General features: G+C 38.1%; 1 protein-coding gene across 7 annotated transcripts in view; it reads right to left on the reverse strand.

The window, feature by feature from the left end:
* The window catches only part of PIGK (phosphatidylinositol glycan anchor biosynthesis class K), a 136,133-nt gene that overhangs the window by 36,405 nt on the left and 71,732 nt on the right, over nucleotides 1-27,996 (reverse strand). Inside the window, exon 11 of one of the 7 annotated variants that reach the window (XM_087889838.1) lies at nucleotides 17,507-17,699. The exons of 3 other annotated variants lie outside the window; for them this stretch is intronic. In XM_087889838.1, coding sequence (XP_087745964.1) covers nucleotides 17,613-17,699 — 87 coding nt within the window. In that variant the 3' untranslated portion in view covers nucleotides 17,507-17,612. Of the gene's footprint in view, nucleotides 1-17,506; nucleotides 17,700-25,931; nucleotides 27,987-27,996 lie in introns of those variants that run through there. 3 more of the 7 variants (XM_087889840.1, XM_087889837.1, XM_087889839.1) reach the window with 3 other exon arrangements.

Consider the following 27,996-nt stretch of genomic DNA (forward strand, 5'->3'; position numbering starts at 1 on the left):
TGTCAAAACCATAAAATCTTTCTTTCCTTCCTTCCTTCCTTCCTTCCTTCCTTCCTTCCTTCCTTCCTTGCCTCCTTCCCTCCCTTTCATTTTAATATACTTTTTATCTGTCTAATTATTGTAGCTCTCAGGGAGAACTGCTATTTAAAAATTATCACACACAAATTCATTAAAATGAGTTTAATTTTGAGTCTCCGAAATGTGTGTGTGCATGCGCTCATGTCCATGTACAGTATCTTCAAGTCAGTGTTGACTCCTGACAACTGGACATTTTTCAGAAGTGGTTTGCCACTGCCTCCTTCTTAGGGCTGAGAGAAAGTGTCTGGGCCAAGACTACTCAACTGGCTTATACTTAAGGCAGAATTAGAATGCCCAGTCTTCAATTTCTAGTCTGATGACTTAACCACTATAACCAAACTGACTATCTGACTCTACCAAAGGCATACAGTAAACTACAAGAACAAATATATACTTTAATACAGGGATCCCCAGTCTGTGTGCTGTTTGGAACCAGGCCACAGAAGCAGCAGGCAATTGTGTGTGCACATGTAACCCCATTTGTGCGAGCAGATGCATGCTCCATTTGTGCAAGAGGCATGTGCTTGCCTGTCACTCACATGGAACCATTCCACCCCCCTCCCGTCCGCAAATCCAGAAAGTTTGGGTATGGGAACTCTGTTTTAACACTTGCACAGATTTTACTTCTTGGTATGAAGTTCATCTAATATCCCTACCTCAGAGCTGATAGCCAACCTTGACATGCCTGTAAAGCAAAGCAAGGTCAGGTCTGGCTAGTGCTTCAGGAGTCTGGCTAGTGCTTGGTCTGACTACCAAGAAATCTCAGAACCACAGAGCTAATCAAAAAAGTTTCCAGAAGGAGACAATGGCAGCTATTTCTATACTGTTGAAAAAACCCTATCTAATGTCTGTGTAGTCTACAAAAGAGATTGAGCTGATTTTTTAATCGATTATTCAATTGATTCAATGACATCAATTTACTTGACACTGAGTATCTTGTATACTGCTTATCTTCGTTCATTAATTTTGCACTGATCAACTTTTGCATGTGTTCCTATCAGCTCATTCCAATTTATTGTAGCAACTACTGGCCTTCTGATTTACATGTTAAATATGATAGTGCATCCTTATAGTTTAAATAATTTTGAGCTTTGAGTCGCTGCAACTCTCCCTTGGAGTTTGATTATTAACCATTTCCATAAGCAGAATCCTTGTAAAAAAGAAGGTTGCCTATAAATTAAGAAAAAATAGACATCAACATTAATATTACTGGTAGACTGATATTCCGTGAGCCTGTCCTGTTCCTTTTAAAAAGCATCTGCCATTATAACTTTATAAAGAGCCTTGGTAGTACAGGGGTTTAAGGCACCCTGTTATTAAGCTGGTTATTAAGACCAGCTGCCTGCAATTACTGCAGGGTTCGAATCTCGCCAAGGCTCAAGGTTGACTCAGCCTTCCATCCTTTCTAAGGTAGGTAAATTGAGGACCCAGTTGTGGGGGCAATAAGCTGACTTTGTATAAATATACAAAAGGATGAAGGCTATTGCTGAGCACATTGTAAGCCGCCCTGAGTCTCCGGAGAAGGGCGGCATATAAATCAAATTAAAAACAAAAAAACAAAAAAAACTGCTAGCAATAAATCCATAAACTGGCCAGTCTAGTGTGTAAAACAAGTTTTCCTTCTGTTGGTCCTGAATCTCTTAAATTTATTTCCAATAGAAAATCTCAAATTTTTGCACTGGAAGAAATAGAAATCCCCCCTCTCTGTGTCCATATTATCTATGATGAGTATGATTTAATATCCCTATATTAAACTTCTCTTTACCCTTCTTCATTCTAATCTTAACTGTCCCAATTGGTGTAGTCTTACCTGTACTTTTCACTGGTTTTTACTCAGATTACGGTACTAAATCTCTTCAAATGATACTCAGAGATAAATTTTGCACTCTTGTGTCTCATAATAACAAGCCAGCGGACAGCTTTACAGTTAGGGTAAATTTTGTTGGTTTACAAGCCTTTCTCCACATGGTCAGTTATCTCTATTGCCTGCTCTAGAATATAGTTAGACAGCTACAACTGGGTTTTCTTTATGCTAGTGAACATCTATCAAAAATGCAGCTGCAACATGACCTTGAGAGAAAACATACCATGCTTTAATAAGTTCTCCACATGCTCTAAAGCATCTTTTTGCTCTCAAAGCTTCAGCACTGAACAACAACTGTTAGTAGATATTTGTTACAACAAGCCAACACATCACTGAAGTTTTGCTACTTAAGCACATCTTCATGCAATATTTAACCATCTGTGTGGTGTGCACATATGACTCTCAACGACTCTAAATCCAATTGCTGAAACGTGGCTGCAATTCCAATAATTGCTTCTGGCTATATCACTTGATACCCATCCAACTTTGCTCAAGAAAGTTTAAAGCAACTTAAATGGAGAAATGTTAGAATCTAGACTTCCCAAATATTATCATCATCATCATCATCATCATCATCATTATTATTATATTATTATTATTTTAATTTGTTGGTGTTAATGTATTTGCTGTTAAAACACTTTTCTTAATTACAACTACAGTCTTATTATTTGCTGGGTTGATGGCAGTTCTTCAGAACAGATCAGGTTAAGAAGCAGATACCACTAGAATTATCCTTTATTGATAGGTTAACAGAATTTTGCCAGCCCAATTTTGCTTTAAAATACCTCCCTCTTATATCTCAAGTAATATTTTTTTATTTATTTCCTTTATTATTTTTAAAAATAATTAAAGGTGGCGAACACATCCAATATATCTTCTTCATCCTATTTGCCCTCACAGCAACAATCCTGTGAGATTGTTGAGGTGAGTTGGACTGGGAAAGAATGACTGGCCCAAGGTCACCCAGCTGGCTTTCGTGGCTAAGTGGAACTAGAATTCACAGTCTCCCGCTTTCTAGACTGATGCCTTAACTACTAGACCAAACTGAATCAGGGAGATTGTGCTTCAGATGCTTACCCAATGCCCAGGACTTCAGGAATTTTTCAATCTTCTTTGCTTAAATACTGGTTCTTGCCCATTTCCTTCAAGATTGTCTCCCTGACTTTCTACATCAACACAAATTCTTGACAAACCAAGAATATTTTCAATCTCCGTCATACAATAGGAACAAAACTTCTTGTTTCATAATGAATTATGTCAAGTCTTAAGGCTGTGATGGCGAACCTATGGCACGCGTGCCAGAGGTGGCACGCAGCGCCCTCTCTATGGGCATGCGAGCTGTCACCCCAGTTTAGCTTCGCCGCGCATACACACTTGCCTCTCGCCGGCCTCAGATCTCTGCTGCACATGCGCAGGGGGCAGGGCATGTGCAGGGGGCCGTGCCTGCATGCGCAGGGGGAGTGTGCAGGGGGCATGTGCACATGCCATACAATGAACACATTGTATTTCGGGGGTTTGGGCGCATGCAAGCTCATTCACGCGCACATGCTTTGGACACGTGGTCCAGAAAAGGTTAGTTGTCACTGTCTTAAGGCATATAAGACGCAATGAGCTCAGCAATCCCTGGAGCAACTGTTAAGCGAGGTTCATGTTTGGTTTTTAATTATAGTTTTGTTTCTAAATTTTGTCTGCTTTCATTAGAATGCCACTTTGCTGCAGTTTTGCATACTTTTTATAGTGGATTTTAGACTGCCATTATATTAACCCTTTTGTACAGGCATTCTTTTTCCAACAGAATTATCGATAATGAGCTAACAAAGATGGACAAAATGTAGCAACGTGTTGTGAGCAAACACTCATAAGCTGTAGGAATAGCTATTATTACATTGGAAGAGATTCTGAATTAAAAAGCTAGGTAGCTAAGCAACAACTAGCTTCCATCTGTGAATAGTTTTTTTGTTATATTCTTTATAGTTGGAATAGAATCATTATCCTGTGGAATTTCAAAACAGTTAACAGAGCTGAGTTCTGTGCATTGTAATTAAAGAAAGGATACAATAGATTGGACTGGATTGGTCTGTGGGGATCTCAAATGGAAAACATCCAAGACTTCCAGCAAATTCTTTTTCATACACCACACAGCCCAGTTATTGCTAGTATTGTCTAAAGGGGGGGGGGCATACAGAAATAGCAGCAATTAGGCATATACATTGTAATTTCCCGCTTAGAAGGCAAGATTAAAGCAATCTTTGTCAGTCAAACATCATAAACAGAAAGCTATGCCTTGAATTAAATGGACTTTAGATTTTATCTCAAATGATTCAACAGATCTATAACCCTAATTTAAATTCTAAAATGGGTCCTGTAAACTGTATATCTAGCTTAAGGATTCCACAACCCCCAAAGACACTAAATAGATTTGTGTGACCCTGTTTCAATTAGTAACCCTTATTGAAATGCTAAATGCCACTCTAGAAGTCAGCTGACAGAGCTCTACTAAATTTAAGATGATCTTCCTCAAACGGAAAAGATGATAGGACAGGGGGAAAAGCCACAAGGAGAAAAATCCTATGCCATGGCAGCCTTCCTCAGACAGCTTTCCTACCCTGTTTCCCCCAAAATAAGACATCCCCTGATAATAAGCCCAATTGGGCTTTTGAACACATGGCAATAAGGCCAAGCGCTTATTTCAGGGTTCAAAAAAATATAAGACAGGGTCTTATTTTCGGGAAAACATGGTATTATAAACTATTTACAAGTAAAAACTCAAAAAGATTCACAAACATCCCTTGAGAATAAGACAGAAAACAGAATTATCTTTTGCACAAGAAGAAAATTACTGAGATATTTGTTGCAAAGAGATTTCCAGCCCAGTGTTCCTTAGTGCTATTTTCCAAAAACATAATGTGCCTTCAGAGTTGCTACTTCTTTTGCCAATAAAACAAGAAAAAGCACAGTGCTCCTTATCCAAAAGGTTCCCCCAAGCAGTATGCACAAGAGCATTCACCTCTTTTCATGCCTGAAAAGAAGACTGCATCTCAAGAGCACCAGAAGGAAAGCCTAACAATTATGTACTTGATGGAGTATGAATTAACCTTCTACTCAAGCAAGTATCATTCCCGCGGGATTAACAGAAACGCACAACCCTCCGCCCTCAAAAGTTAATGTGCCATAAACTTGGGAACATTTGTACAATGAACAAGGCTACACTGCTCTACCTATTTAACACCGCCGACCTCTGCCGAGTCTATTTCTTTTTTCGTTCTGGTTCATACTGGAAAGTGAAATAATTCAATGAAAGATCCGCTTTCTAAATAATTTCAGAGAATAAGTGTTAGAGGAAATGGCACTGATGGCCATCGTTTTGATATCTTCTTTCCTTTTTACTCATCAATGTTGTCCAGGTAGACCTGGTTGTCACATGGGCATAGTAGTATCATATTATATCATAAAAGGATAAATAAGAAATCACCAACATAACATCTATTTGAGAGTACATGTTGGATCATATGTGATTAATACATTCATTGATAGAAGGATTATTTTTATTTTATTTAATAGCACCTAGAATACTAAAAGCTATAGATGTCATCCCAGCAATTAAATTGATCAAATATAAATCAAACAACACATTACAAGTATTAGCAGCAGCATTCTCAATTAACATAGGTTTGTAACTATCAGTTGGCTTATCTTTAAAAGAAATGAAATTATTCAAGAAAACAAAGTTAGATTTCTTAAAAGATTTTCCTCCTGCTACAATTACTGTATTAAATAGTACAAAAGCATCCATCTTCAAGGAATCATTCCTCACATTCCACACTTGTGAATAACATTTCAAATTCTGTTGGACGTGATTTGAAAGAGAATTTTGACTTACATTAAGCTTCTCATTGGGAGAATTTTCCCATGCTTTCTAAACCTATTTGCCAGTATTTCAGTATTTGCCATGACAGTATTTCATCATCTATCTAAACTATAGGATGATACTAAATGTGGTTGTTGTGGTCTACCGGCAGCCTGAGGAGCTGGCAGCAGAGTCGGACAGTGAGGAGGTTGGTGACGAATATGGGCCACTCCTGGAGTCTGGGGAAGGCTCAGACAAGTGCTCTGCATCGGAGGCAGAGAGGGGGCCAGGGCCGTCTGGGAGTTATGTGCTGCCTCCAGAGTCGGACATCAGTGAGGCAGAGGAACAGAGGGAGCTTGTTCCCAGTGTGCACATGTGCAGAGCTGCCAGAAGGCAAAGAACAGTTAAGACAAAAGGGACGACTCGGGAGTAGGGCTTGGAGGTGATTGGCCCCTCCCATAAGACATAAAGAAGGAGCAAAGGCACATTAGCCTTTGCAGGAAGCAACTTTGTTCGTTCTGGTCGGTTTAAATTCTGAAGCTCCGTTTTGACTCTGTGCGCCCTGTGGCCTTGCAAAGCTAATTGCCAATTAGGTCTTTGGCAGTGTGTCAAGGGTTATAAAGTGGGTGCTTATCAGCCTTATCCCGAAGGACTGTGGCAGACTTCTGTCGGACTGTTTACAAACTATTTGTGACTCATTACGGGCTGTGAATGAACAGAATTCACAGCCTTTGAAATAAAAAGAGGGTTTTGGGGACTAATTGTGCACTTTTTACTGTCTCCGGAAGCCTAGGTCAGAACAGTAGTATCCCTTAAACAAAGGCAAATAATTTGCCAAAGAAAATGAAATAATGAATCTAATTCCAACAGCTGGCGTTCTTTGTTTTCCAATATCAAGACATATTTAAGTTTCACGAGCATGATTTAGGATGCCATATATAGGACTAAAAAGCACCTCTGGTGGTGCTACTTCTTTTTTATCCAATAAGTCAGACATATAGAATTATGCACAATTTTACATCTCATGTTCAAATCAGATAGCAGGCTAGTATTCTTAAGGAAGAATGGAAAATGCTGAGGAAGCTATACCACAACATTTTGACAGTCTTGTAAATAACCAGTTGCCCACATTGAGTAAGAACTGCCTCCAAGAAATTAGGCAAGAACTTCCTATGGATAATTTCTTTCTGCAATGCCAAGAACACACTATTCCCAAAGACCCTGATCTTTTTTCAAACTACAGAAGGAAAATAAAAAAAGTTTTAAAATTCCTGTCAGAACTGCCACCATTTAAACCTCTAAATACAAAAGATCCATTTGGCTCCATTTGTTGAGAAAGGTATGGTTTTATTAGAAGTTTAATGTAGTGCAGTAGTGCATAGCCAGAACTGAGAATTGCGCACCAAAAACCCTACGTTAAACTTTCCTCTCCGTTAGCTACCTCCCATCGCCCATCTCGTGCGATCTATCAAGTTCAGGCAGGGGTGTTTTTGTAATGGGCAGTCCATCTACAGGAAGGTATGCAGCTGGTATGCTGGGTGCTCTTGAAGCAGCGCCTCAAAGAGATGCAGAACCTACTTTTGTTTTTCTCTTGCTTGCTTTCCTCCCTCCCTACAGTTCATAGCAGTCTGTCACTGTACTGTAGCAAAGCATAAGGTGGCAGCTGACAATTGCTTTAACTGAGTGTCCCTACTTCCACTAACAAATACAGAAGCAAAAATGATCTATTCAACCACGTTCACTCAGCCAAAATTATGTTACTCCTAGGCCTCTCTCATCTTTTCATAAAGATTACTCAGAAGCTACTTCCGTTGAATGATCATGACAAAACAACATAGAGGATTCCACTGTACTCTGAAAATTCTGCTTTTTCTGCTTCTGTATTCTTAGGAGAAACAAATCCTACACTGTAAATCACCCCATTTCAAGATTATTCCTACTTCATCTTATATGTTCTCACCATAGTAGACATGTAAAAACCATTCACTTGAAACAGATCAAATTGCATTGCTTATCGTTGCATTATTGGGTTTTCCTTGTAAACCACATGTAAAGTATTCAACACTTATTATGCACTATAATTTATACACTGACCCAAACCAACACCACCAGAGTGTGGTTGACCTTACCTAATGCTTTCTACCCCAAAACCTGGGGAGAAAAAATAAGCGATCTGCATTAATCTTCAAAAATATTCAGCTTCATAGAGTTATTTCTTGTGCACAATTCAGATTCTGGTAGGATCAATGGCTGAATATTGAATTCTTTTCTCTCTTCAGATCTACGCTGTATAGGTTCAGCAAAGACTTTTAGAAAATGTTTGAGATGCTTCTACTTTACAGAAAAGTGAATGTGTATTCTAGTTATTCATGATGGCTACTCAGTCAACAAAAATGCAGGAGGTAAATAACGTATACATAACCTTCAGATCAGATTCTTTTTTCAAATTTGCATTTAATTTTTGTCTACCTCATGTGGATATCAGTAAATAGAGGTAATTAATAATAGGATGAATTGGTTTTGTATTATTCAGTCATTAAGCAAATTTTCTCACTAGGATATGAAAAATGTCAGCTATTTAATTAGCACACCTCCTTAGCCTGAAATCTCCTCCTGCATTCACACTAACATTTTAGTGTTGGACTGCAGGGGATAAACACTAGCAATTAAGTTTGCTATGGGAGACTTTAAAATAATTAATAGAAGTCCTGAAACAATTATCATGAGTGACATTCTCATATTAAGAAAAAAATTCATTCTTGTTTGGAAGAAAGCTTGTGAATTGGGACCAACTGCAGTTCTTCTGAATTGCACATTACATTTTAAGCCACGTCTGATGGCAAAGCTCAAGAGGCATCTCATTAATATTACCTCAAGTGGAACACCGTGTTGCAAGAGAATAAGTTATCTTTCTCTTTGTCTTCTACTGGCAGTAAAATACTTTTTTTTAAAAAGCACTCTCTTGGACTCTATTGTGTTTATGACTATTCATTTGCATTGAATATAACCTTTGTATAGCAAAATAAAAGTTACAGTTAGAAAAATGAACCCTGGGGGGGAAATCTACCTAAAGTGAAATTCTGCAGAAAGAAAACTGTGGGCTTTTCATTTCTTTTGTTTCTGAAAGAGAAAACCTACTAAAATTGTTTTCTAAGGAAACCATCATTTGCTGAAGATCGGAAAAAATACTAGCATAAACCAAAAAATTGAATTTATCATAGAGTGGTGGTATATAGATGTGTGCATTAGAGAGAGAATAATTGTCATATATGTACCACCATGTACTGTAAGCCAATAGAACAGGCATTGTCAGCATTATTGCTGGGGCCTTAATGTTAATCCTTTAGGTCATGCTTGTGATGAAAATCAGACGTACAGCTTGGTTTTAACACTTCTGTACTGAGGATTGTAAGCCGCTGACTTACCAAATTTTTACTGTTAAGCCAATATTTTGAAATAGATTCCTCTGCTCTCAGCTACAGTAGACCTGTATCTCCCCAATGCTATGCTACACTGGAATATTAGCAGCACTATTGAGGACATTAATGCTTATATAGCCATATTTTGAGTCTACTTCTATGCAATTTAAGAAGGTATTTGCATATTCTCCAAATCCTGGCAAGAAATAAGTCACCGGAGAGAACTACATAATATTGTTTTGATTACTACCCCACCCTGCCAAAAATAGAAGGGGGAAGAAAATAAGTACAGGCAAATGAGAAGCATTCTAACAAATGCAGCGACTACGAGTTAAGTCAAGCAAGAACTTGGGATAATAAATGACAAATGCAGATGAATACAGACAAATGTACTGTAATGAGTCTCAGAGGAACAAAGAATAAAAGGGGATGGTAGGAAGTTAAAGGCTTAATGGGAAAATTCTGTTGTAGCAGAGAACAAATGAGAGATGACAAGCTCTTCTTACTGGTAAGTGTTATCACACCCTGGAACTGACCAAAATGCTCCAATAGACAAATTATACATCACCAGCTGACATCTCTGACAAGTAGAACTAGGTCCTTAAAATGCTGATCTCCAAAGTTTAGATGAACTTTCATGTAACTTGAGGCTATCCTATGGATTATCACTTTAAAGCAGTGTGCATTGTTTAATTTATGACTCCAGAGTCCAAATTTGTCCAGAAAATGAAGTCTGTGACAAAATATAAGACTTATGATCAGATAAGTCTTTTATTCCAACTGTAAATTCTAAAATTGGAAAATCTAACATTAGCCTAATATGTTTTTTTAAACTGACTTAAGCTACATCATTAATACATCCTTATTTGACATTTTCATAAGGCAGTTAAAATTTACTTTTATTTTTCTTAGTAGTGTTTCCAAATCACTTTACTCTAAAATATCTTCAAAAAGGAGGTGAAAAAATAATTCTAAATAATTCAATGTTACACTATGCTTTAATTGTGTTACAACCAGATTTCCCATTGTACAGAAATAAAAAGTGTTCTTGTGAATTATCTCTAAATAAATGTGAGACTAATATATTGGTGTCTTAAGCTGCAATCTTGTACATTTGTCTATAGTACACTACACACAAGTTTTAATTCTAATTATACATATTGTACTCATGCTGTTTTTCATCAAATTGGAGTTTTTCTGTGTTAAAATGATGATTAAATGACAAACTAGTCTTACGTTAAAATTGAACTTGTTGAAATAAATACATAAACAGATTAATAATTGATGCACTGTAGACCAATTTTAAGATTAATTGTAAGAAAGTTTAATAAAAGCTTTCCAGGATTTTTAATACACATTCCCATAACTGCGAGGTGGTGCAGTGGTTAGAATGCAGCACTGCAGGCTACTTCAGCTAACTGCTAGTTGCAGTTCGGCAGTTCAAATCTCACTGGCTCAAGGTTGACTCATCCTTCCATCCTTCCAAGGTTGGTAAAATGAGGACCCAGATTGTTGGGGACAATATGCTGACTCTGTAAACCACTTAGAGAGGGCTGCAAAAGCACTCTGAAAGGTATATAAATCTAAGTGCTATTGCTATTGCTATAACTAACCAGTAGGGATAAATTATTTTTGCAATTTATCTGGTAAGATTAACTACTAGGGCAGCCCAAAGGAAAGAATTTGAATATGCAAAGTTTCACAATGCTGACACAATTCTGCTGAGTAATATACCAGCTCAATCATTTAAAAAATTTTTTTTTAAAAAAAAGCTTTCTTTTTTTAAAAAAGGAATTCAGTTAACATTTTTTAAATCTGGTCATTGGATTCTTTCCTTTATCAAGAAAGTCTTCAGAAACTTGAAAAACAGGTTTCTCATCCTTTCCTCTTTCAAAATTTCAAGTCACCATGAAAAACTGAGTCCTGTCTGATTTTTATATCTGTATTTCCTGTCTTTCCCTAACTTTATTATTTATTCTTTTTCTGCCACAACATGGATTGCCTGCATAAACCTTAAAAATATTACACTTGACAAATGCAGTCATTTCCTGGGCTGTTTCTGATTCTAATACTATATAGTTAGTGTCTGGATCTTGAACATCTTCCCACTTTCCTATCTCGGCTGAAGTTCATCAGTACATTTATTACAATTTATATACCGCTTCATTTCCAGACCCTCAGAGTAATTTACAATATTAATACTAATTAATACAACTATAACTAATCAGTTTACCACACCACCATTTCGAACAGCATGAACTTACTTATCCTCAAACATCTTTCTCACCTTTTATCAGTCTCTAAAAACATGGAGAATAGAACAGAACAGAATAATAGAGTTGGGAGAGCTCTTGGAAATCTCCTAATCCAACACCCTGCCTTAGCAGGAGATCCTATACCATTCCAGACAAATGGCTGTCCAGTCTCTTCTTAAAAGCCTCCAGTGAGGAGCTCCCACAACTTCTGAAGGCAAGCCTTTCCACTAATTAATTGTTCTCGCTGTTAGGAAATTTCTCCTTACTTCTAGGTTGATTCTCTCCTTGTTTAGTTTCCATCGTTTCTTGTCTTGCCTTCTGGTGATTTGAAGAATAGGTTGACCCCCTCTTCTTTGTGGCAGCCCCTCAAATATTGGAACATTGCTATAATGTCATCCCTAGTCCTTTTTTTCATTAGATTAGCCATACCCAATTCCTACAACTGTTCTTCATATGTTTAAGCCTCCGGTCCCTTAATTATTTTTGTTGTTCTTTTCTACACTCTTTCAAGAGTCTTCAGAGAAAATAGACCAAATATCTGGGGACAAGCATCCCAAGGAGAGGGGGGCAGAAAGTCATCACTGAGAAGGCTCAAGATGGCATTTCCTTGGCAGTGCGACCCTTAGCAAACTCTCTCTCCCACATCTAATCTCAAGCACTACTACTGATTTATAATTTCAAAGAATAGCTCAACAGAATTGCCCTCTAGACTTCTTGAAATACCCCAAGAAGATCCACTTTGGAAACCAAGAAGATCCATTGGCCACCTTGGGCAGACCAAATGAAGAGGTGCTTTCCCTGTAGAGTATGCAGGGTTGGTTAACTCCACATAAATTATATAGGGCAAAATACTTATTTAGAACAGTTAGACAATTATCAGGAAGGTCAAAATAATAACAAACAAAAAAAACAATAATGGAGAAAAATCATAAAGTACAAAGATCTGCAAATAAAAATAGAAAAACTGTGAAAAAAGAAAGCAAAGATAGTTTCAACAGAAATAGGTGATTCAAGTTCAATCCCCAAATATCTGGAACATCTCTTGAGCACGTTTGACACTGACAAAATCACCATCAATCGGCAGCTTTATTTGGAACAGCATATACTGAATGATGATACTTTTAATACCATCAAGCAACATCATCCCAGGTCCTTGGAAAGGAGAATAAAAATGCCAAATCCAGTCTAAACATCTGGCTGACTGTGCAACCAATCATAATAACGGCTAATGCCAGCTTGTAGTTGATTTGATTCATTGTAAATTCAAAATAAGCCCATAAACTCACTGAAAGGAATATAAAGAAGGTATACAGGGCAAACCAATGGAGGTCAATAAAGAATCTAAGGAGACATACATAAGGGATAAATTAGATGTTAAATAGAGTAGTTTGCTCTTTTCTTTTCATTAAAAGCAGCCTCAAGGGGAAAGTTTAACCTTTTTTCTAGTAGTGAATCAAGGTTCCCCTCAACACGGGAACCAAGGAACGGTCCTAGACTTCATAAGTGTTCTTCAGGAAGCAGAAAAGCACACGAAGATAGTATTGCCTGATGAAGAGCTGCCAGTGAAAGGACAATATATCTAACTGGAACTTTAACCTAAATCTATAGAAATGAAGCTAATTTGTGAAAAAAAATTGGACAAAAATACATACGTGGCTGGGAAAAAAATGATAAAACAGCATATTGCAGTGATAGCTAATCTTTTTGCTGTCACGTGCCAAAAACATGGGGGGCATGGGGGGGTTTGCATGCGCACATGCCTACACCCATAATTCAATGGGCCTTGCCCCCATGCATGTGCATGTGACCCCCCCACGCTCCCCACGCTTTTGGCACGCAATGACACGGTGGACCCAGTGGGCCTGTTTTTTGCCCTCTGGAGGGCCTCCAGGAGCTGGAGAAGGCTGTTTTTGTACTCCCCAGGCTCCTAGAAAGCATTTGGAGCCTGGGGAGAGGGAAAAATGGGCCTTCCGATCCCATCGGAAGTCGGCAAATGGGCCATTTCCAGCCTCTGGAGGGCCTCCGGGGTGGGGGGAAGGCCATTTTCACCTTCCCCAGGCTCCTAGAAAGCCTCTGGAGCTTGGGGAGAGTGAAAAATGGGCCTTCCCCACCCCCCTGGAGGCCCTCTGGAGGCCAGAAACAGCCTGTTTCCTGACTTCCAATGGGCCCGGAAGGCCCAAAAATCAGCTGGCTGGTGCATGCATGCATGCTGCAGCTGAGCTAGGGCAACGCTCGCATGCCCACCGATATGGCTCCATGTGCCACCTGTGGCATGCGTGCCATAGATTCGCCATAACGGGCATATAGATTTGAAACCAGAGACATTTTTGTTGGGCATTTTACCAGACAAATATAACAAAGGGAATGTATATTTGATTTTACGTGTATTGACTGCAGCTAGAATAGTATTTGCATAACAACGGAAAAGTGAAGAGATCCCAACAGATGAAAATGTGATTTAAAAAATATTAGAACGTGCAGAAATAGGTAAACTAACACTTACAACACTTAAACTAACACTTTTCTTAAGGAAAAGAAAGAAATTGAATATTTGTCGACTTGGGACTTATTTTATCAATGGTTAGCTGACAAAAACAGGAGCTAGAAAGAGGGAAATATATGGAAGGATCAGTGATATAAGGAAGATATGTTAACTTGGTTAAACAAATATTATGGTTATTATTATTAATATTATAATTGACACTAATGCAATGAATATTGTTGAAACACTTTATTATTTCCTAAAATGATTTTAGGAAATCCAGACAACACACAGTAACAGAGTTGGAAGGGACCTTGGAGGTCATCTAGTCCAACCCCCTGCTCATGCAGGAGACCTATACTAGGGATTCAAACCACCGAACTGCCGACCTTTCTGATCAACATTGTTCAATTGAAATTAGAATTTTTGTATATTATAAAATAAAGTAAAAACTATTTACAAAAGAAAGGAAGGAAGGAAGGAAGGAAGGAAGGAAGGAAGGGAGGGAGGGAGGGAGGGAGGGAGGGAGGGAGGGAGGGAGGAAGGAAGGAAGGAAGGAAGGAAGGAAGCTAATTTGGAATGTAGAGAATAACACAACCCTGAGCTCAAGAACCCTTTTTTCAGCCATGGGCTTTTCTTCACCTGCTGCACTCCCAAATCCAGACAGGGCCTCGAGTAACTAAAATTTAATTCAGCAAATTAAACACAGAGAATGTGATTGGTTCCATGTGATTAATATCTTTTTTTTCCTTTTATCTTTTAAAAATTATCATTTGGAGACAGTGTTGAAGGAGATCTTAAGAGCTGCATCAAAGAGGTTACAGTAGGGGTCCTCAAACTACGGCCCGCGGGCCGGATACGGCCCACCCAAGCCATTAATCCGGCCTGCAGGGAACCCAGAGGCTGCCCTGCCCACCTCACCCTGCCCATCTGCCAGCCCCCACCCTTTGGCCGAGCGTAGGACTTACCGTAGCAAGTCCCACGGGGGCTTCTGGGGACAGGGAAGGGAAAAATGGGCGGTGCGGAGCTCCAGGGAGGCCTTCACGTACTTCGTTTTTGGCTGGTATAGTCCTTCTGGGGATGGGGGAAAGAAAAATGGGCCATGTGGAGGTCCCGGGAGGTCTTCATGCACCTTGTCTTTGGCTATCACAGTGCCACCCCCACTGCTTTCTTCCCCTTCCACCACCGCCGCTTGCCTGCCAACCCTTTTCATGCTTGGCAGTTATGGGTGGCGGCCGGCGAGGCTGCCTACCCCCCAAAGGAGGATGGCAGTCTCCGCCCCGGCAGGAGGAGGCAGGAAGGGCTGGCTGGCCAGCGGATCAGCGCCACTGAGCCCCCACCTTGGGGCTTCCTTGCCAGATCTGCTCCGAACGATGCCTGCCCAGTCTGAACCTGCCTGCCATATGCGCGAAGCCCTTGCACAAACCTGTTCAGCACATGCGGAGGAAGCTCCAGGGAGGCCAGTGATATCCCAAAAGCAGATTGAGACTGCTGCAATATGAATAGAATAAAATGGAATGGAATGGAAATAGGAGAGAATGGAATGGGAATAGGGATGGGATGGAATGGAATGGAATGGCAATAGGATGGAATGGGAATGGGAATGGAACTCAGCAAGGTTTCTCTTTCCCACCCCCATTTGCTCTTCTTGAAGACTTTTCTTTTCTGACAGAGAGATGAGAGAGAGAATAGAACTCAGCAAGATTTCTCTCTGAGAGAGAAAGAGAGAGAGAGAGGAAGAGAGAGAGAAAGAGAGAGAGAGGTATGTTGATTGTAACCACTAGACTCATAAAAGGATCTAGTAAAAAGAAAAGTCAAACAAAAGCAGGAGGAAAACAAATTAAAGTTTAATTTGTGTGTATTATTTAATGGGGCCAGGCCTGGTGGCTCAGCAGACTGATAGCATTGTGATTAACACCAGCTGTCTGCAATTACTGTAAGTTCGAATCTCACCAGGCTCAAGGTTGACTCAGCCTTCCATCCTTTCTAAGGTAGGTAAATTGAGGACCCAGTTTGTTGGAGCAATAAGCTGACTTTGTATAAATATACAAAAGTATGAAGGCTATTGCTTAACGCATTGTAAGCCGCCCTGAGTCTCCGGAGAAGGGCGGCATATAAATCAAATTAAAAAAATAATTTTAAAAAAATGGACTGCTAAATTGGCCATGCCCATCCAGCCACATCCATCGCCACATGACCACCAAGCCACACCCCATCAGTCACATGGCCACCCAGCCACTCCCACCTAGCCAATCTGGGCCCCCCAAGAGTCTGAGGGACTGTGAAGTGGCCCCCTGTTCAAAAAATTTGAGGACCCCTTGTTTAGAGAATGACCAAGATATGATATTGTCCAGACCTTAGAAAACAAGATTGTTACCCATTTCTGGGTAGAAAACCATGTTTAGTCATTTTTTCTATTATGACTATTTATTCATATTAATTCAGTTTTGTATATTCATACTTATAACGTATACTAAAAAAGATAAAGTGAGAGGGGAGGGGAGAGGGGGGGGAGAGAGAAATACACCATCACATTATTTCCCTTCAAGCTAAGGAACATCATTGCATTGCCAACAAAGGTAAAATCATACAATTACTTTACAATCTTTATTTTTCAAATAAGAATGCAATCAAAGCTAAAAATACCAGATTATGTGTGTTTAGTTGTCTCAGCAATTTGAAAGAACCAGTGACATAAATGTTAGATCTCTTTATTATGCTGAAGATTAGAAAAGCAAGCCTTCCGTTTTCATTAGCAATATTTCAGCCTTACCCTTTCATACAGAGAATAACAACCAATGATTGACACTGCTCAATGCATCTCCAACATGCTATCTCAGAGAGTTAGCTTGTCATCTTCAATGCATACATGCGTTTCTTCAGCCTCAACAAAGTTAGCAGGACAAGAAGAAAGTTACTTGGAAGGCTGCAACCTGGGAGTGAAGGATGAGAAGTGCTTCCAACATTTCTGGCTCTTCTAAATCTTAGAAAGTGGGATTAAATCAAGGTACAGTATAGTCACACCAAGTATACCCAAATTTCATACTCTGAACACTCCAAAACTATTTCAATGTAATTCAAGTACTGATTAAAGCCATAAGCAAAGCATTTAGCCATTTTCTTCTGTATCCTAAAACAAAATTCAAAGAAACCCTCATTTAATGGGACACTGTGATGCTATCTCCTGCAAGGGGTTTATATCTCTGAAAATAGTTGGAATCACACAAAGAAGATAAGCAGCAGTTGAAACTTCAAAAGATTTTGACTTTAAAGGTAGGCTATGAATATTATAAATAATAAACAAACAAAATGGCCATCCTTGTGGCATCAAATTAATTATGCCCATTCAAGGGACTGGAATTTAAAAGTATTCTAGTCCCAATATAAAATATAGTGGAAATCCTAACAAAAGGAATGCTTTTACAAATAGTCATCACAGGTGACCTTTAGACATCTTTGGCCTGGATGATTGAGTCTTCATTGACATATTGCAATGGAGTTTGGAAAGAAAGCTTTGAAGTTGGTGTGGCAAGAGATGGGGCATTCCAATGACTCTCTGCCTAACTAATTTTGCTCTGACTGATGAAGTTGCTTGGATGAGCAACGGAATGTCTCAGATTAACAAGAATTGGTCCAGTTGCCATTATTCAATCTTTGGACCTTTGGCCTAGATGATTGAGTTTTCATTGACATATTTTTCATCAATGACTCCATAGCCAGACTTCCAGGAAGAAACTTGGGATGTTTTGGTATACTGAAAATAAAAACAAGGGAGATTTTAGTTTAGGATTGTAGAGGGACTAAACTTTCTAGAGGTGGAAAATAAGTTTTGCTTTTCTGCTTTCTACGATAACAATCCAATCCAACCCAATCACTTGACATTAATTAGTCTTCTTCATTAAAAATCTGTTGAAGGGGTTACCTTGGTACAGATTCCAGAAAGTTTATTCTTTCTGTACCTGTGAGATACAGATGTAATCTCTAGGAGATATGCTTCAGCCCTCACCCCACACCCCAAAAGTGACAAGAAATATATTCTGCATTTTCCTGATTTAATGTTTCAAAACACATAAAAGCAAAATTGCCTTTGCCGATACTGCATAGAAGCGTGTGCTATATAGCTCCTTTCCACTCTCCATCTCTGCAAAACTGCCTGGAAATGGCAAAAAAAAATGAATAGTGATATTTATTGCTTAGACAGTTTGTTTTGTTGCTTTGGGTTCCTAACTGCCATCAGGCTCCAGGAAAACTCAAATATTATAGAGAAAAGATAAAACATACTTCTCACATATGATTTTACAAAAGGACACCTCTCAAAATGCATAAGCAGAAACAAACCAGTTACATGAGTAGCTTTCAGGCAAATACATGTTTGCTTTTTCTGAAGACCCATTAGTAAGCATTTGCTGAATAAGCAAGCAAACATTTTTATTACACTTTTTCTTTTTGATGCCCATGTTATCATCATGCAAAATGTAATCGATGAAAAAAAAAATGTAAAACAAATCATCTATTGTGGTATTTTGGGTTTTTTTGAAAGATGGAAGAGACTATCAAAGGAACAGGACAATAATGGCTATCAAAAAATAATGGATCATATCAAAGGGATGCCCTTAACCAGCATTGTGTGTCTGATATCAGACAGTCAAAGCAGGATGCAATGTCATGTACATAGGAAACTTTGTTCCAAAACATCCAAAAAAGAAAAAGAAAAAATTACATCTTGACGGCAGGAAATAAAAAGAGCCAGACTAATATAAATGCAGAAGTATAAAGGGTATTTTAACCGTAAAGTGCAGTCTAGGCAATAACTCAGTCTTGCAATAAAGGACTGGACTCTAGCCAATTAGGTTATGATTCAGACTCAAGCAATGAAAAACTCCTGAGATTGAATTAAATAGTTTTACAAACAGAAGACAGACTTCAGGGACAGCTCTTCAAACAAAAGACTCCACCTGGAAACTGGGAAAATTATACTATCCCTGCCTCTGGATATTATTGAGATCTGAAGGGAGGTATTTCCAACTCTATGCCTGAAGAGAGACCTCTGGAAGCAGCCTCTCATGTTCGTAAACAAAAGCTATGAGAACATCAGGGAGAAAAACAGATCTGTTGAAAACAGAGATGGTGAACTGAGAGAAATATTTAGACAATTAAATGAAGAAGATGAATACGTATTTGTTACCTGCATTCAAATGCTAAACCCCACAGTGTCTCAAGTTCTGCATTAGATGGGGGAACTAAAATCAAACCAAAGATACAGCCTTGCTCATCAGCCCATTTTTTTTTCCTCAGATTTCTAAAGGGCTCACACTTTGTGCTAAGGAATAAGGTGATTTATTTGGAACACTTTAGTATACATTCATGGATAGAGTCAGTGTGGTTTATAAGCTATGATGATAAAATGAGATTGATTTAATAAACTACCAATAAATTTGTGCATAGTACAATTTATTATTTTAATAATAAGAAGTATCAACTGAATCTTGGAGCTAACAATGTCTATATTTTCAGCACCTCTGTGAATTATCTTGTTCTCTTTTTCCCTCCCCATCTTGTTAAATAATTCCTCCTACTATCACCCATGGTGATTTCTTCAGACTATAACAACCATGAAAATTCAGTATTCAGGGTCTGCTACAGAGCAGACATATATTTCTGAGACAATTCCTTTGTACCTTACACATTATTCTTCCAATGTTGCTTCATCTTCACTTAACATTCTATGGTCCTTCACATCAAGAGGCCCAACGATTTAGAAAAAAATACTTCAAAATGTTGGAATAGTTCCACGTTAAGCCAAAATAGCAACATTCTCAGTACAAAGCATACCTCCGATTATGTACAATCCATTTCACAGGAAACACTCAATGCTTCCTAACCATCCAGAAGTGAACAAGTAATATAACTGCCTTTGAAAAAGATAACTTCAGATATGTTGAAGATAGTAAAGTATAACTCACTTAAAAATATCATTTTTGGCAAGGTGCTTTAACAACTAGAAGGTCAATAAGCTAATTTTAATCTTACTACAGATTTGGTTTACCCTTAAAAGAGCCTAGCATATTCTGTTGGAGAAGTTTTATCGCAGAAATTTACCATAATATTACAGGGTTTAAAAACTGTGATAAATGACAGTATTTAGGTTGTCAATGCATGAATCCAGACACTATTGCCTGTAAAGCATAGTTTGCAGCTAATAATTATGTCAAGCAGATCAATATAATTTAACACGTTATTGTTAAAAACAATATACACAATGCATAAACACAGCTATTGAGTTCGACAGTCCATTTAGCTAGTTGTTGTCAACTCTTAACTTGCAATGTACATCCCAGGATTTTTTTCCATTGGACATAAATATCTCAAAACCTGAACCTGGAACCTATCATACAAGTTCTACCAAGGAGTTAGACTAGAAGGAAGACAAAAGATGGTGACTTTATTACTCATCTATTTTTCCATGGCTTTAGAAATCCATGCTCTTAAAGTTCCTTTGTGAATTACACTTGGGGACAATACATTGTAGTGGTTTTATTTCTATTTGCATTTTTTCCCACAGAGAATTGCACAGTAGAAATCTTGCTCTGTTTTGTGGCACTTAGGATTGATTGCATGGGCAGATATTCATAACCATGTAAAACTACTAGGACTAGGATAATTTTCATTTATTGTAACTGCCTCTGCAATATAATCCCGCAGGTGGTCAACTTTTGGGTTCTTTGTATTTTGTCAGTTTTTCTAGTGTAATTTCACCTGCTAATCAAAGCATGTTACTGCCTCCTTCTACTAAAAACCTGTACTGCCTTTGTCCATTCATCATACTTTCCATGCCTGATTAACATTTTAAATCTCTTTCACCATTTTTATAAGAGACTAATAAAAATCTATTGTGTACTAATTGCCACTTTATTTTTAACAAATCAAAGGGAACTAGATCTGTCAGGGTGTAATATAATGTATTTTGACCCATCTCCGGGCTTATTCTGATTTCAGAGAAGCTGGATTATTTTTAATGTAAATAGATTTCCATTTGAAAACTGCAAGATATAACTTCTTGAAAAACTTCTCTCCCTTCCTCCCTCCCTCTCTCTCTTTCTCCCCCTCCTCCCCCTCAATAAATTCACACATTGGATTGCACTGTTGACATAGCCTCTCAGTAGATAAAACCAGCAAATGCTGACAAGGTTAAAATGGCAAGCACTAATGCATTCAGCCAACGCTGATGGGCATCACTTCCTATTCATATGCTTCATTCTTACCAGTCAGGCATTCTGCAAAGAAATAGCTTTTTCTGTATTTTAGCAGGAAAGGTGTCTGAAAATAATAATAGTAAGCTCTACAGTCCATTAAAAACAACCATATAAAAAGTCAAATACAATGTCTGCAGTGTGAATACTGAGGGGGCTGCTTTTCATTACAGATAATGAACTCCCTTTGAATAGCAGAAAAGATACAGGTAGTCTTCAACTTATGACCAAAATCGAGCCCAAAATTTCCACTGCTAAGTGAGACAGTTTTCAAGTGAGTTTTGCCTCGTTTTGCCCCACTTTTATTGCCATGGTTAAGTGAATCAATGCGGTTGATGTGACAGGACTGTAAAGTGAATCTGGCTTCCTTATGGACTTTTGATTGTCAGAAGATTGCAAAAGTTGATCATGTGACTCTGGGACACTGCAACCGTCATAAAAATGAGCCAACTGCCAAGCGTCCAATTTTTTAAAATAAGTTTTTTTATTAAATATACAATTAAAAACATTGGACATAGTGCGACTTTTCTGGTTCAAACATTTCCATCAAGTTTTACCTTACAACAAATACAATTCATATTCAATATATAAATATGTACACTCTATCACAATTCACATATAAATCTCTTCGTCTGTGAAAATTACTTTCAATATCAATACAATTCCTATCACATAATAGTAACATAATAATTTTCCAACTCTCGACTTATCAATATTTCTTTATCCCGACATTCCTCCTCCTCGCCAACCATTGATACATTTTATTCCACAGTTCATGATATTCCATTTCATCCTTGTCTTTGAGTTCTAGAGTCAGCCTGTCCATTTCTGCACAAGTCAGTATCTTATTTATTATCTCTTCTTCAGGGGGGTGGGTCTCTTTACTCTTCCAATTTTGCGTGAAGACCAGTCTCGCTGCTGTTAGTATATGCAACGTTAAATATGTTGTTCCTTTATTATATTTATCCTTTGTGATACCCAATAGAAAGAGTTCTGGTTTTGGATCTATATTTTGAATTAACATCTCTTCCAGCCATCGTTTTATCTGATGCCAAAAATCCCTAGCTTTCGGACAAACCCATCACATATGATAAAAGGTTCCTGGCGCTGCCTTACATTTCCAGCACATCTGTGAGAGGTTTTTGTTCATTTTAGCTAATGAACAAAAGCGGGTGGGAGATGCCACCTGTAAAACATCTTATATAGATTTTATTTGTATGAAGTGGCTAAAATTAATTTTCTATTTCTCTCCCATAATTCCTGCCATTTATCTAAATCAATACTATACCCGAAGTTTTTGCCCCATACTAGCATGGTTTCTTTCATCTGTTCTTCCGCCATAGCATATTCCAGTAGGTATTGGTATATTTTCCTGATCACCTTCTCATCTGCTCCTAATAGAATTGTATCTAGTTCCATAGGTTCTGTCTTTATACCCCATTCTTTTTTGTCTTTCGTGTATCGTGACTGGACTTGTAGATATGCCCACCATTCCAGTTCTATTCCTTCCTTGTGTAGATCTTTCCTAGATTTTAGTTCTCCTCTTTTGTTTAGTATTTTCTTGTAAGTAACTACTCTTCCCGATTTAATGAAGTTTGGATTTACAAACACCTCCAATGTCGATAACTAGTTTGGAATTTCCATGTAGTTTTGTTGTTTGATTTTTATCCAAACATCCAATACAGCCCGTCTAATGTGGTGCTTCTGGAAGTACTGGTAGGGCCTGTGTCTTCCATCCCAAAGGACAGCATGCCACCCTATTTGCATGTCGTGTCCTTCCAGCGTTAATAGCCTCCTATTTTTTAGATTTATCTAATCTCTTACCCAAGTAAGTGAGTATTTTATATTTCTAATGGTAGTCCATCGGGACCTGGCATTTTATTGTTTTTTTGTCTTTTGATTGCCTCTGTTAGTTCTAAGAATGTTGTATCTTTATTCAAAATGATTTTTATGTCTTCTGGGACTTTAGGTAGTTTGGCTTTCTGGAAACATAATAATATTTTATCCTCAATATTACGTTCCTCCTCTTTGTATAGTTTCTTATAAAACTCATAAGTTACGTTTCGTTTCCCTTCGTTTTGGTATGTTATCTTTCCCTCTTCATTATATAATTTACTAATCCACCTTCTATCTTTCTGTTTCTTCAGTCTATAGGCTAACCATCACCTTGGTTTATTTGTGTTTTCGAAGTTTTGTTTAGTACATTTTATTTGCTGCGCTAGGTCTTCCTTCTCAATAATATTCCACTTGTGCTTGATTAGGTCCATTTGTTATTCAGCTTCCATCTTTGTAGTTCCTTTTGTAATTCTACCTCTAGTCTACTAAATTTTCCTCTAGACTCTTTTGCCGCTATCTTTTTAAAAAAAATTCTTTTGCCATGTAGGCAATTGCAATACCTCTCATGTATGTAAGCTTTTGCCGTGTCCCATAAATTTTGACTATTTGTGTCTTCTTTCTTATTTTCCTGGAAGAACAAACGCATTTGTTCTTCTAACTTTAAATTATTTATGTTTTAAAATTGCTCTTTTTAAGATCCACCTCCTTGTTTTCTTTTGTCCTTTCCATCTAATTTTAACTGGGTCTGCACAGAGGTTTTTGTCAATTACAACTTCTTCCGCCTCCAAATTTAATTCTGTTGGCATCTAGACCATGTCAATTCTAGACCACAATAAGTGTCGACCCGAGTAGAATGTATACTTTCCCACCAAGTTTCTCTCTCTCCAATTATCCTGAATATTCAGTTCCTCTGCCATTTTGAAAAAGGTGTTGGGTAGTATTCTTCTAATTCCTTTCCTTATTTTATCACTTCTGTAGTCTAGGTGTCTGTCGACTATTGCGTTGAAGTCCCCCAGAATACAAATATTATCATTTTCTATCTCTCCAATAACATTATATAACTTCTTATAGAATTGTTTTTGCCCCTCATTCGAGGCATAGATTCCCACAAGAACCACCCTTTTTGGTTCAAAATTACCTCTACTATTAGTATCCTACCTTCCTCATCTTTACAGATTTGTTTTGCCAAAGTTTCTTCCTTGATACAGTATATGCCACAATTCCCCCTTTCTTCTGTTGCGATAATGATGCGAACATGTTCCCCAACTTGGGATAGGCTAATAGATGTTGATGCTGTCTTGTAATATTGTTATGCCCAAATTCATCTTACTAAGTTTATTAAGGAATTTCTTCCTCTTTGAGGGGGAATTTAGACCGTTAACGTTCAGGGACAGGATCACTACTTCTTCCTGCCTGTCCCTACCTATATCTGGGTCTTGTTGCCCTTGTTGATCTAGTCTTTTCGAGTTCTTTGAATCTACCCTCTTCATATTTTCCATTATCCATTCTTTCTCCTCTCCCACTTTCCTTTTCTCTAATTTGCGGCTCCTTCACTTCCGTGGCCTGTGCTCTTGTATCGCCTTCTTCTCTTACTTCTCTTTCTACTAGTTCTTCTTCACTACCAAGTGTCTGAATTTTGATTAAGTAACCATGGGGATGCTGCAACAGTTTAAGTGTGAAAAAAGGCCATAAGTCATTTTTGTTCAGTGCCATTGTAACTTCAAATGTTCAGTAAATGAATGGTTATAATTTAAGGACCACATGTACCGTAATCCAATGTTTCTCAACCTCAGCAACTTTAAAGATACAAGGACTTCAACTCTGGGAATTGAAATCCTCACATTTAAAGTTGCTGAGGTTGAAAAACACTGCTCTAATTAGTCCCTCGAATCAACCCCAACTTTTGATGGCCATATTGGCATTTTTTTAATAGTTTCCTTAGCAACCAGGTTTGCCACTGCCTTTTAGGATACATTTTGACTTCCAATGCTAGTTTACATGCTAGTTTAAAAACCTTTCAAAAATACATTGTTTTGTAGAAAGGATAAAAAATGTCACTTCTGATATAGGTTTCTATCAAGTCAGAAGACTTTTACTTGATTAAGATGATTAAATTAACCATTTAATGGAATGTCATTCACAAAGATAAGATGGGGTTCTCCAATTTTGGGAAAGGTTGAGGAAGTTAGGCTTTTCGTCTTCTAAATTTTTGGACCTCACATTATACTTTTGATGGGTTTCTTTCTTCAAAGAAATAATTCAAGATTTCACTATCAATATGGGAATGATGGCATATTTGAAGGGGAAGTCCAACCTGGAATGGCAGATTTCAATGTTTATAAGAAGAAAAGTTTTCATTGCTTGAGTTCATTTTCACAAAGCTGTTTTTTCAGCTAAGGAATCTAGAACCATGTTATTTTGATTGAAAGAAGAGAAGAATACATAAGATAGGCAAGGATGGATTTGAATTGATATGGAAAAGGTTGTCCTTTTCATTTTCTACAAATGCCAATCAGTACCAAAGAGACAGAATAGCAACTGTAGATATAAAGGGCATGGAATATAAACTGCAGAAATAAATATATGTTTTGCTATATATTCATGTCAGATATAGTCAACTCTGACATGGATCTTGGAAATGAAGTTTACAAGAAACATTTTTAAAAGCTACTCAATGTAGTTTGGCAATGTTCAAAATAAATATAACAGCATTTGTCAAGCAGAATTCTGTCAGCCTTCAATCCTTATGTTCAAGTAACTTATCCAATTCTGGGGAAGAGGCTTGTTATTTGAACATTGCAAGAAGAAACTCACTAAAAGATTTCTGAATTAGATTAAGTGTTGCCTTTGTCAGGTTTCAGTGTCGTCTCAAAATAAATTGCATTTCCAAACAAATAGTCTTTGATGAAATCTTTCATTTATTAAGCACGACAATCTGTCCCCGATTATATTGTAGCCAACACTGACTTCCTGACCCAAAACCTTCCCTTTCCGTTCCCCAATTCTCTGCGTCTCATTGGCCATCTTCCAAATCACTCTCCCCATATCTACTACTTCAGCTCCCAGGAATGTCCCTGCTCCCATCTCATCTCCTAGGGGATATTATCATCAGGGAAAATAAGTAGGTGAAAAGTCAAGCGTCCTCTTGCCAGCTGCCCCCCTCTTCTCCTCCTTATGTCAGCACTGGAACGAATGTAGTTTGGAGTGCTGACAGCCTTACTTTTAAACAACTCAGGTGCTATGGGTTAATAATCAGCTTGTTTTGTAGTAAAATGACTTGATTTATTGCTGATGCTGAAGAAATAGCATAGAAAATTTTGGTAGTCAAAATAAAGATATTTATTTAAATTATTGTGGTATTCCAAACATAGATGTGCTAATGCCAGAAAAGTAACTACTTTTTCTGCAATATTATATGTATAATATCTAAGTCTTTGTCTTCATTCTTTTGTCTTGGTATGTTCTTCCCACGAGAAGAGAAACTTGGGGTGTTTTGATAATCCTAATGCCTATACCAGGTGTATCAAACTCGATTTCATTGAGGGCGGCATCATCAGGATTGTGTTTGACCTGGGGAGTGGGGGGGCATGGTCAGAGTGGCATGGCCAGCTTGACGTTACTCGTGTTGGGGGCGCCTGTGATGGCCCGAGCACTCTGCCAGCCAAAATGGGCTCCAGAGCTCCGTTTTTGGCTGGGACGGCCTCCTGCAACCCTCTGCAGGAGTTCGGGAGGGGCACATGTGGCCCTCCCAGCTCCGTTTTCACTGGCAGAGGTACCATGGGCTGTTCCTTCCCTGTTTCCAGGGCAGCCTTGCGGGCTGAATCTAAGCATCCTGCAGGCCAGATCCGGGCCCCGGGCCTTGAGTTTGCCACCCTGGCCTACACCATAACATCTATGATTTTTGTTAACCAGAATAAAAATAACAATAATACAAAGAAAAGCAGCAGTGTTAATAATAATGATGCCAACAATTTTCATATTTTACCACTAAGCAAAGAACACCAGGAATACTATCATAACTTAAAACACATTATATAGGCAACAATAGTTAGCACAGCAACGAATATGACACCTAAAACTACAGTGGAAAATCAACTAAATAATTTTTAGCATCAAATATATGACATATATGTTTCAGGAAAAAGTATCAATAAGAAAAGAATTCCAAATATTAAACAGAAATGCTATTAAAGTCAACAGTAGATATGAGATTTGAATATGCAAGTCAAAACAGAACTTGGAAGATGTGGGCTTAATCTTTCTAAGATACCACATGTCTCTGGAAGAAAAACAGCTTAAAAAGGGTTAAATTTCAGCAGATTAAATACCCATCCACAAGTGCCCCAGTCTAAACAGTATTCTTTGTGCTGCATATTTAATCATCTCTACTAATCAATTATATCTGCATCTTTCCAAAATATGTACCGATCTGTACAGAAGATACTTCTAACTCTACAGTTTCTCTGTTTTATGCTATTTACTCAATTAAATCCTTATTTCCATTTCCATTTCCATCATTTTAAAAATTAGTGATTGTCAGAATCACATTAGGCATATATTCAGAATACCCTGGGTTTTTTTTTTGGGGGGGGGGGACAATTGCACAGTTACCTTCCTTGTCGTCCAACACACCCACTTTCCTGGGCTACTCAGTGTAAATGTCCAGACTGAGCCCAAGGGAGGGATCAAACACATCATTAATCATGAGTCCGTTTGCATCCACAAGAGAGTCCAGCCCACTTTGAATTTCTTCTACCCTTATCTACTGTCCATTCCCGTTGACTGTTAGTAGTTCAGATTCTTATAGAAAGCTTAAGCTTGCAATGACTATTTATACTCAGTTGAACTGGCTGAATCTTCTGATTTCCCCGGCACTTGACAATCAGTTCCCTGTATGCAAAGGCAAATTATAATTGGGCTCCAATCTCTCCACATTCCTTTCATCGCCCAACAATCTGGAAGAAC

Source organism: Pantherophis guttatus, chromosome 3, assembly GCF_059756535.1.
Source record: "Pantherophis guttatus breed Tessera chromosome 3, ASM5975653v1, whole genome shotgun sequence".
NCBI classification, from domain to species: domain Eukaryota; kingdom Metazoa; phylum Chordata; class Lepidosauria; order Squamata; family Colubridae; genus Pantherophis; species Pantherophis guttatus.